The sequence below is a fragment of the Cucumis sativus genome, chromosome 4 (assembly GCF_000004075.3).
Source record: "Cucumis sativus cultivar 9930 chromosome 4, Cucumber_9930_V3, whole genome shotgun sequence".
NCBI classification, from domain to species: domain Eukaryota; kingdom Viridiplantae; phylum Streptophyta; class Magnoliopsida; order Cucurbitales; family Cucurbitaceae; genus Cucumis; species Cucumis sativus.
The window spans coordinates 3,758,499-3,769,943 of NC_026658.2; the positions used below are offsets into that span (position 1 = coordinate 3,758,499).

General features: G+C 35.1%; 3 protein-coding genes and 1 long non-coding RNA gene across 4 annotated transcripts; 2 read left to right on the plus strand and 2 right to left on the minus strand.

The window, feature by feature from the left end:
- Positions 1-1,164: 1,164 nt before the first annotated feature.
- LOC116403340 lies at positions 1,165-2,521 on the minus strand. Its single transcript, XR_004216040.1, has 2 exons — positions 2,388-2,521; positions 1,165-1,673 (listed from the first exon to the last, which is right to left on the minus strand). It is a non-coding gene; the product is annotated as an uncharacterized LOC116403340 (long non-coding RNA).
- On the plus strand, positions 1,556-3,941 carry LOC101218482 (laccase-11). The gene is made up of 6 exons (XM_004146508.3): positions 1,556-1,699; positions 1,811-1,962; positions 2,066-2,310; positions 2,399-2,527; positions 2,630-3,553; positions 3,661-3,941. Exons 1-6 carry the CDS (start codon positions 1,589-1,591, stop codon positions 3,789-3,791), a joined length of 1,692 nt encoding a protein of 563 aa, XP_004146556.1. The 5' UTR covers positions 1,556-1,588; the 3' UTR covers positions 3,792-3,941.
- A 218-nt stretch (positions 3,942-4,159) lies between these two features.
- Positions 4,160-6,549, minus strand: LOC101206543 (probable E3 ubiquitin-protein ligase HERC4). Its single transcript, XM_004146458.3, has 4 exons — positions 5,960-6,549; positions 5,357-5,573; positions 4,908-5,220; positions 4,160-4,824 (listed from the first exon to the last, which is right to left on the minus strand). The coding sequence occupies exons 1-4, from the start codon at positions 6,301-6,303 to the stop codon at positions 4,340-4,342; spliced, it is 1,359 nt and encodes a 452-aa protein (XP_004146506.1). The 5' UTR covers positions 6,304-6,549; the 3' UTR covers positions 4,160-4,339.
- A 637-nt stretch (positions 6,550-7,186) lies between these two features.
- Positions 7,187-9,504, plus strand: LOC101206789 (peptidyl-prolyl cis-trans isomerase Pin1). The gene is made up of 2 exons (XM_004146459.3): positions 7,187-7,637; positions 9,100-9,504. The coding sequence occupies exons 1-2, from the start codon at positions 7,394-7,396 to the stop codon at positions 9,222-9,224; spliced, it is 369 nt and encodes a 122-aa protein (XP_004146507.1). The 5' UTR covers positions 7,187-7,393; the 3' UTR covers positions 9,225-9,504.
- The last annotated feature ends 1,941 nt before the right edge of the window (positions 9,505-11,445 follow it).

Here is an 11,445-nt window from a genome sequence, read left to right on the forward strand (position 1 = left end):
ATTCAATCCAACAAATGATAAAGATAGTTGTAAATATAGCAATTATATTCAAAATAATTATGTACATAACAACGTTTTAAGAAATTTACAAATATAACAAAATCTGTCAGTCTATCAATGATATAAATCCATCACCGATAAACATTGATCTATCGGAGTGGTTTATCATCGAAGTCTATCACGGATGGATTTGGATATATTTGTAATTTTTAAAAATATTATTATTCTTAAAACTGTCACCAACTATAATGATCAAAAATAGAATATTTGAACTCAATTCAACTCAAATAAATTGGTAGGTCAAAGTCATCCCAAACCACACATTGGGTTGGGTTGATGGAGGACTACTCTAAAAGTAACAATGAATAATTTTAATGACGTTATAGTATACATTTTGACAAATAATAAAAAAAAAAAGAAGTTTTTTTTTGCCTCCATTTTTATCAAGAAAAGAAAAAGTATTTTTAGTTGGGATTAATTAATGGTGAAAATCAAAGGGGGCAGTGGTTACCAAGAAGGTTAAGGAAAGAAAGTGAATTAAGCAATGTAAGCATGAATTCAGGAGGAAAGGGCAAAAGAAGCTTTAAAGTAAACTCTCTCTCGCTCTAACTAATTTCCACCCTTTTTCAACCCTTAACTTTGGGTCCAAACATTAAACACTGGGGCCTACCTTAACAATCCCTATCAATTATTATTAATCAATTTTTTAATTAGTTTTTTTTCACAATATATATTATATATAAAAGAAAGTACCCTTTTACTCAAATTCTCCTCCATTGTAATGTAATAATACTATGAATAAGTAATTTGATAAGATTGTCAATGTCAATACTATTTTATTTAGCTATAGTTTTATTTACCAATATGCACATATCTTAAATGTTTCAGAGATATGAGTTCGGTACACTTATTTTTCTTTCACCCTTTTAGTTCTTATCTTTCAAGAAAGAAAAATGGCCCCTCATTTTCACTAAATGTATAACTACGCATTATCTTGTTCTCAAATAAGATAACTGGCTACACATTTTTTAAATAAAAGACAAATGTTGAACATGTTTTTATTTGTTCTTCACGTCCATATAAGCAATCATAACAATAATTCCATTGACATCTCAAAAAACTAGGTATAGGAAAGAATAATCATAAGATAATGATCCTTTTCAATTTATGTAAGAAAATGAGAATGATGAATAGACAATGTTCGTAATCCAATTATGTTTTTCCGAAAAAAAATAACAGAAAAACGTTATCAGATAGGTCCTAAACAACTTTTTTGTGCAACAATGTAACTTTGTAATATATGAATTGAACATAAGTTCAAGTGAACAGCAAGTCTAACTTTCTCTTTCATTTGGAAATCTCAACCTCCAAGTTAGTCAAAAGCAAGGCAAGTAGTCTCTATCAGTATTTTGCTTGCAAGCTTTGGCTATGGAGACCCTTCCACAATTCCTACCAACTTCTTATTAAAAGACCTTCAAAATCAGCGCAGCTTTTTGAATGGTATAAATATTTGGCATTGTTCACATTTGAAATCATTCGTTATCATTCATATTTACATTACCTCAAAAATTATCATTGCCAAAAGAAAATGGCCAGCTTGGTTTGGTTCGTTCATCGTCTGACATTTCTCTTTGTTGCTAGTTGTATAGGATTAATCTCATTTTCTGTAGAAGCTGCAATAAAGAGATATCAGTTTGATGTGAGTTATAAGTTATTTCAATAGCTGTAGAAATAACATATAGACAAGGATATAGAATCTTGAGCGATCAATTTTATTTAACTTTCCTTTCTTATGAGATTTGTTTCTCAGGTTCAAGTGCAGAATATAAGTAGATTGTGTCATGCAAAGCCAATTGTCACTGTAAACGGGAAGTTCCCAGGGCCGACAATATACGTACAGGAAGGAGATCGAGTTCTTGTCAATGTTACGAACCATGCTCAATATAACATGTCAATTCATTGGTAATAATGAGACATGGACCTTAATGACACGAGTGAAAATTGACCCCTCCTCCCCCTCCAAAAAAAAGGTTCTTATCTCAGTCACCTTCTGTATTTTATGCAGGCATGGATTGAAGCAGTATCGAAATGGCTGGGCAGATGGACCTGCTTACATTACGCAATGTCCTATTCAGAGAGGAAACAGCTATACCTATGATTTCAATGTCACAGGACAAAGAGGCACATTATGGTGGCATGCACACATTCTTTGGCTAAGGGCAACAGTTTATGGAGCAATTGTCATATTGCCCAAGCAAGGAACCCCTTATCCATTCCCTCAGCCAAACGGAGAATTTGAAATTCTTCTAGGTTAGTTGAGAAAATTTACTAGAAATTATCTTGTTTGGATCATTGTGTGGAAATGAAAATTATGATGGAATTGATACCTCTGGTGCAGGAGAATGGTGGAATAATGATGTCGAGGCAGTTGTCAACCAAGGATCGCGCATGGGACTGCCACCAAATATGTCTGATGCTCACACAATCAATGGCAAGCCAGGGCCACTCTTCCCTTGTTCAGAAAAACGTAAGAAATACTAATTGGAGAAAGGTTTTGGGTCTTCAAACACCAGGTTCAGTGAACAGAGCACTGATAATGATTTGGTTGTCCTTTGCGATTCATTTTCAGATACTTTTGCCATGGAGGTTGAAGCTGGAAAGACATATCTCTTGAGAATAATAAATGCTGCCCTCAACGACGAGCTTTTCTTTGCCATTGCTGGTCACAGCATGACAGTCGTAGAGGTTGATGCAGTTTACACGAAACCATTCACTACACAAGCTATACTAATTGCACCAGGACAGACCACAAATGTCTTGTTGCAAGCCAACCAAGCACCTAATAGATATTTCATGGCTTCCAGGTCGTTCATGGATGTTCCAATTCCTGTGGACAACAAAACAGCCACCGGTATTCTCCAATACAGAGGAATCCCAAACACAGTCCTCCCAACCCTTCCCCAATTACCAGCCTCAAATGACACGTCATTTGCTTTGAGCTACAACAAGAAGCTGAAAAGCTTAAACTCACCTCAATATCCTGCTAACGTTCCACTCAAAGTTGACCGAAAGCTTTTCTACACGATTGGTTTGGGCCAAAACGAGTGCCCCACGTGTCTAAATGGAACCCAACTCGTTGCTTCATTAAACAACATCTCTTTTGTGATGCCTCAAATTGGTCTTCTTCAATCTCATTACTTCAATATCGGTGGAGTATTTAGAACTGATTTCCCAGACAGACCTCCAACTCCATTCAACTATACTGGAGCACCACTGACCGCTAATCTGAGAACTGCAGTGGGCACGAGGCTTAGCAAGATTGCATTCAATTCTACGGTCGAGCTGGTATTACAGGACACCAATCTTCTTACTGTTGAGTCCCATCCATTCCATCTCCATGGCTACAACTTTTTCGTTGTTGGAACGGGGATCGGGAACTTCGATCCAGCCAAAGATCCTGCAAAGTACAACTTGGTTGATCCTGTCGAGAGAAATACAGTTGGAGTTCCAACTGGAGGATGGACTGCCATCCGATTTAGAGCTGATAACCCAGGTGGATATTGATATTATTGACTTTAAAAAAGGAACAAAATTGAAATATGACTTGTGGAAACTATATATATATAAATACCTCATATCATTTTCATAATGAACTTACAGGAGTCTGGTTCATGCATTGTCATCTTGAAGTCCACACAGGATGGGGTCTAAAAACAGCATTTGTGGTTGAAGACGGACCTGGAAAAGATCAAAGCATTCTTCCACCCCCAAAGGATCTTCCACCATGCTAACCTTTGTACCCAGCAAAACGGAAACAAAAAGAGAGAAGAAAAAGGGGTGTAGAAAACACAGTGTTCTTTTGATTCCTACTCAAGTTGAAGGAAATTTCTTTGCGACTTAAAATTATAATAAGATGCCAAAAATATTCTATATTGTTATCATTCTTTGCCTCTTCGTTCATAATCTAAAGCAATGTTGTGTTTGAGAAACAGGAAACCAAATCGCAAGAAGCCTGGTCTGAGGCTTACTTTTGAAGAAATGTTATGTTGCATAGCCAAGTTGGGGTGAACTAACATTTACTTCAACTATTAAGATGTAGTTGCGGTGAACTAGAGTCTACTCAATAAAAAAGAAAAAGAAAAAGAGGCAATTTCTTTTGTTTAGAAAGGGAAACGAGCCTCTCCATTAAGATGGTGAATAAACAATAACACAAAAAGACCAATTAATTTATAGGAACCAACAGAACACCTTTTTCTTTTGTTCCTGGGTGGAAGAAGGATTCATTGTAAATACATCCAAGGAAGCAATCCAAAGCAAACAAGACTAGATTTCAACCACATCAGTCAACAACCAATACTAGATTGTGATCAAAGCCTGACACAGCTTGCACAACATTACAATTCTCGAGGCTATCCAGAAAAACTGGCTCAGACTCATCACTGGAACTTCCTAACCCAAGTCTACCATCCCTTCCACATCCCCAAACCCACACTTCTCCCTTAGAGCCAAGAGCAATTGAATGTGCACGACCTCCTGACAATGATATAGGTGTTTCCCCTGCTAATCCTTCAATCGCCAATGGGATATTGTTTGGTCCTACTCTTCCAAGTTGAGACGTCTGATTCCATCCCCATGAGATGACACTCGTCGCATCTCTTATGTCTTTGTTTGAAGTATCTTGGCATAATGCCAGAGAATGACCAAGTCCTGCGGCTATAGATTTTACATGGAAACTTGAATCAACTGGTAGCAACCCCAAATCTTGTGTAACTCTTCCCAATTGCCCATAAATGTTGCTTCCACAGCTTAGGAGGGTACCATCGCCTGAGAATTTGATATTGGCATTAAACAAAATAGACAAATGTTTGGGTACTAATATGAAAGTGATTAGCTCCATTGTTACTTACGACAGAGAACCAAGGAATGATCAAGTCCACATGCAATGTCTACCACTTCAACGGCAGTTTCATCTTCCACCAAATGAGGTTCCCATATAATTGGCATATTTTTCTCTTCTTCCATCGATTCCAAAACCAACCTTTCAGCAAGCTCAATGTTGGGTTGTTCTTGGCCAGTTGTAGATCTATATGAACTTGAATCCAAAGGAGACATCTTCATCGTTCTTCCAACATTTCCCAATCTGCCATCAGCATAATAACCCCACCCGAACAGTTTCCCATCCTCACTAAATGCAAGTGCATGTCCCCAACCAAAAGAGACCTGCCAAGAATATCAAGTTATTTTATGTTAAAGATTCCAAAAGGTTTAAATGGCAGTACAAGAGCTTGTGCTTTTTTTTTTCCTTTTGCTATATTTTTGGAATGTCAAATGTGGATGAGAAAACAAGCCAGCCAACCTTAACTATCTTTTCACCTTCAAGTGCTTGAACTCTAGAGGGTATAACAGCCTCTGTGACATCTTCTCCAAGACCAAGCTGTCCACGCTTAGATTTTCCCCAAATCCACAAACTTCCATCATCCCCAAGAGCAGCAGAGACAACACCTGAGGCAAATGCTGAACAAATGTTCACTTGGTCCAGCCCTATCACTCTCTTTGGTACATTCCAAGAATCTCTGTCGAAAATGATATAACCAAAACATCAGCACAGCTTCAAATTCTAAAATGGATAATGGAAGGTTAACATCAAACTATGAGAAATGATATGGTTCCATCAATATATCAGCAAATTTACGATAACTATTTTTACGAACTGAACTAATCATAGCCTAATTTTTATGACATTCTAGTCAACATATGAGCTAGTAACTTTTAGTCGAACACTAGGATGAAGTAAGCATTTCTTGATCTATACCTTCGAATATCATATAGAGAGCTTTTTAACATTGAGTAAAAGAAATCAACTTAAAATAGCGATCACATTTCTTAAAAAGTATAAGAAAACCAGCATAGATTGTGCAAGAACTCTAATCGCGCTTGAGAGAGGGAGAAATAAAGCTACCTAGGGGAAGCAAAGCCCCGGCCCAGCTGCGCTTCATGATCTCTGCCCCAAGCCCAGAGACAGCCCTGCGAATCAAGGGCGAGAGAGTGATAGTGCCCGGCGGCTACAGTTGTAACGTGGGAAGGAAGCCCTGGGACGGTGGTGGGCTCGTAAGCGGAGCCACCAATGCCAGTGAGCGAAGTAGGCAAGCCGATTGCGCCATGGCTACCATCTCCAAAACTCATAACCGCCCTGCTGGATATACATCTTCTTCCGAAGTGGATGATTGAGATTCCCCTTCGCTGTTCCCTCGCCAGAATTCGAATTCCAGCAATCATCTCTCTCCATAATCCAATTTTGTTCATTAAAATTATAATAACCCACAAATCTACAATTTGGCTTCCATAACCGATTCTAAAAAAGACATTGAGTTTAAGCAACGATAATTATTGGTATGTACCCTATATACAAACTTTTTAACTTCACCAATATATTAACTTCATATTTGATAGCTTAACTTTACAGGAGTCGGATGTTAGCTGAGTGCTGGTGCTATCAGCTTTAGTTGTTGTGTGCATTCCGCCAATGATATGACACATTGTTTGGCTTGTGCACACTGAAGATGTGATTAGGGTTACTTGTAGTATTTCGAATTCTCTGTTCATGCTCTTAATGGGAAGGTTTGGGATGGTTGTTTGTTTGATTTATGCAATATTTTAAAAAAATAACTTAACAGTAACGCTTTGTAAGCGAGACTAAACTTACATTTAACCCTCCACCTTTTCATAAATTGAAAATCTAAATCATTACAAGTTGTTAGTTAACATAAGTTAATTTTAATCAAGGTTGAATTACATTTTATGTTATAAAGTTAAATACATAATCTTGTAAAACCATCTAATCTTTCAATTCAAATTGAGTTTATTCAACGTCACCTCGTTGATTTTTTCTTTTAATCAAATAAACAAAAACCTAAAAGTAGATGCACTCAACTCATAGCTTAAACAATACCATGAAATATGGAGAGAAAAAGAGTGGTATATGTTTTGTGGTAGCAGTAATTATGATAATGTAGACCATATGGCAAGAAATAGTGAATAGGAGTGATAAAAATGAATGTACAAATTTGCAAACTTTATTTTCCCAAAAGTCTCTCCACCCGTTAAGATACTGAAACGGACGGTGGAGATGGAATGATTAGAAGTACTCCACTTTTGGGGAAATATCTACTAAATAAATAATATAAATATCTTTCATTTCCAGTTCCATTGTTGAGAGCTCGCGAACTATCTGCTCCACCAATCCAAGTGAAACAAAAACCGAGGGCGGCGTCACCGATCCTCTTCACCGGCTGCCAAAATAGATTCCGATCGCAAGCGCAAGAAATCGGCTCATTCGATCTCCTCTACGGATCGAACTGCGAAGGAAAAGCGTAGTACCAGCAAGAAAAACAAGATGTCCTCTTCGGCGGCCACCGCTCAGGTTAGAGCATCGCATATACTCATAAAGCACCAAGGTTCGCGACGTCCTGCTTCCTGGAAAGATCCGGAAGGCAGAATTATCAAGAATACCACTCGTGAGAGCGCCGTCTCTCAGCTTACTGTCATTCGAAACGACATCATTTCCGGCAAGGCTAAGTTTGAGGATATTGCTACTCGCATCTCTGACTGCAGCTCTGCCAAGCGTGGCGGCGATCTAGGTTAGCTCATTAACCTCTTCTTTTTTTTTTTTTGCTCTTTTTTTTTTCTGATCGTTGCGTACTCGTTACTTTTTATTCTCCATTTCTTGTCTGATTGGTGTAATTTTCAGTCCGGAATTAGGTTGCTTTCACTTTATCATGCATTGAGCCTTGAGCCCTGGACTTAACTGTGAGAAATATTAGGCTCACGTTTGATGAAGTACGATTTTTCTACTTTGGGTTGCTCGCAATTGCTTTTGTTCTTCTCATGGAAACAAACGTTTGAATTCGTAGCCAAATTCCAAAAACAAAAATGAAAACCCGCTTTATTTGGCTTGGATTTTGAGATCGTTTATAAAAAGTAAAATTGAACACAAAAAAAACTTTTTGGGGAAGTTGTGTTTAAGTTTAATTTTCAAAACCCAATAATTTAAAGCACAAATGATTATCGAAGGGCCGTAGTTTTAGGGTTTTGGTTTGTTGAAGATTTAAGATTCAGGGGTTGAACTTTATTGGGGATATGTGTCTATATTTATGTATTTGCTTCATTCAAGTGTGGGATTCATCTCGTTTTGGTTGGACAGAATACCCTTGAGTATGATTATATCCTGCCACTCTCTTATTTGCTTTGTTTGTGTTGAATTGTTATTTCTATGAGTGAGGAACCGTATTATATCTCAGTTTCTAAGTTGAATTTTTTACTTACTTTATGAAAAACCAACTATCATCCTGCATTGACGCTCGAAGAATTACCACATGATTGTGATAGATCTGGTTATCTTCTTACTTTTAGAACCTGGAAGTAGGTTGATACACTGTGATGAATATTGTGTGGACCATTTTACTTGAAAACCAATGAAAGGATGACTTAATCAGTGGTTGATTTTAGTTAAATGGGTTTTGTTTACGTGCTGTCAGTTGGTTAAACTAACGTTCAATAGGAGAATCTATCTTCAGCTTTTCTCATATATTTAGCAACAAGCAAGAACATCAGCACTTTGAAATTCTCTATTTGGAATTCTATGAGATCTATGAACTTAAATGAAAGCTTTGAAAAAAGCTTACTCTCATACGACTTCATTTTCAAAACACGCCAAAAATGCAATTCCTTTTTGTTAAAATTGGATTTTCTTCTTCTTCTTATACTTTACCTTACAAGTAAGAGAGAATTAAAGAGAAAAATTTAGAGTCTTGTTAATATGTTTTGCCTCCGCTCAGTTTTTCTCTCCACCCTTGCTTGTCTGCTAGAAATTTGTAGTTATGTACTCAGCCCTACAAGCCCAGTTGATAAACTCCCGAAGTGTAATTATGTTTGGCGTTCAATAGCAGGTCTTTCGACAATTTCTTGGATCAGAAGGATATGTCGTGATGTGTTATTCATTAATAGCTGATACTTTATCCTAGCAATTGTGTTTGTATGGGTTAGGTTAACATACACAATATAGAACGTATCTAAATGACCAACACAAAAATGTTATTACAGGTCCTTTCGGGCGTGGCCAGATGCAGAAGCCTTTTGAAGAAGCAACATATGCCCTCAAGGTTGGAGAGATAAGCGACATTATTGATACTGACAGTGGAGTTCACATCATCAAGCGCACTGCTTAAACTTCTCTCATGAATCTCATGGCTTTACTTATGAAGCATTTAACCTATTGGGCCTTTGGCCAAATCAAAGTTGTTCAAGTAAGATTTGTTTCTTCTGCTTCACGCCACACGAATTTCGTACTATAATACTCTTGATAATTCATGTTGTGATTTGGTTATAGCTACTTTGTTTCAGTGACTCTGAAGTTCGATGCTTTTTTATGCCATTGAATTTTTGCCTTTGTAAACGCAACAACATTAACATTAAAGCTGGTTGTGGATTTTAAATTTATCGTGCCTATAACTACTCTATATTTGTTTTTTTAGTTTGACGCGGGATGAAAATACGATGTTCTCAAAACATCTGATCTCGTAGTCAAAAGTTTAAAGTTGCATTGTATTCGTTTGGCTTGTTGTTCTGGAAAGTGGAAAGGATAGGAAATGAACTTTTTGGTAACATTTTTTTTCTTCTCTTCCTGAAAAATGAAAAATAGAAATTTACCTGAATTCTTTTGGTAACGGTTTATAAATTAGATGACATTGCAATTCATGTGACTTAGGAACTCTTGAGATAAAGTTAGAAATTTTGATGGAATATTTATTGAGTTTAATTAATAAACAAAAGTCAATTTACCTATTTTCTTATAAAGTGTAAATACTTTTTTCTTTTGTAAGAACTATGGTGGAATGTGAGATTTGATTTTTGCAATTATTTTGAATTTTTAAGAATACTTAATTCTCTCTTTATTAACATTATTTTCAATTCTTGTTCATTTACTTTGGTTGATATTCATTTAACCAAAGATAAGTTTAAATCAATATTCGTGTTTTTAGGAGATTTGATTTATTTTCTTTTATATTGTTTGATATACAAGACGGTGGATTGTTCGATGACATGTTCATGTACTTGTTGAATATATTTAGTTTTATTTCTAAAAGAATTCAAATCTATATCAAACTTGTTGTGTTGTATATTTTAAATATTCCTTTTCTTTTCCTTTAAATCTTTTTGTTGATTCTTGCTTTTTTTCAGGAACTATTTTGGAATTTTTGAAAAAAGCTGTGTTGGTCATGGTTTTCAAAATAAACTCTTTTAGAAAGTTAATGATAAGGGGAACCATTTCTTGCAATAAATATTTTTTTTATAATAAATGTTATTTTAAATAAAAAAACTTTGAAAAGTATCTACAAATATGATAAGATATCGTCGAACTTAGTTCAACTGGCACCGATTCAAATTTCCACTTCAACATTTATTACAATGCCTTTGCAAAAAAAATTGGTAAGATATCATAACTTATCATAGACTATTACAATTGATTAAGATAGACTATTATTTGTATCTTTATGGTATAAGATAAATCTAGTAGTTTGTCTATATCTATCGTCTATATCTTTCGTCGTTTTTTTGTAGATACAACGGTTATTGAGCTGATCTTTTCTTCTTGCATAATAATTACTATTTATTATTTGATCTTTTCTTCTTGCATAATAATTACTATTTATTATTTAGTCAATTTCAATCCAATTTAACTTTTAGTGATTTAAGTTTGAGAGAGACTAAATGTAAGATTGATTTAAAGTATAAATACTTAGAATTAAATTTGAAAGTCTCATTAAATTCTTTTGAAACAAGTAGTCACGGTTTGAATCCAAAATTAATGGTAAGATATTTTGACTTTTCTCTTAAATTTAAGAGTATTGTTAGAACTTTTAAAATGAGATTTTTAAAAAGGAATTTCATACTTCATAGATATTTTTCATTATTAGGCTAAGTTAAATTTATATAATTTTAAAAAGAAAAATTATTTTAGATAATAATGCTTTAAAAATATATAAATACAGTAAAATATCATAGTTCATATATGATAGATTGCAATCGTTTACTTGTTATGATTATTTATGTTAGGATGGATACAATATTACTTTTTATGATTATCTATGTTATGATGGATACAAATAATATTATATCGCAAACCTATGGAATGTGATATTCTACTATTTTGTTCATTTTACTACATTTGAAACTAAATTTTACATTTTCTTTTTAACTCAAATTAGTTTGTCGGTTTCATTTGGACATCTTGCTTACATGCTTAAATCTTCCTCTTACTTATATTGTAAGTCATGTGTATTGGATCTTGCATCAACTTTTACTAAAATCAAAATTCTATGGAACCAAACACAAATAAATGTATAAGTTTTGCAATTGACTATTGACCATGCAATCTAAGACTTCTAT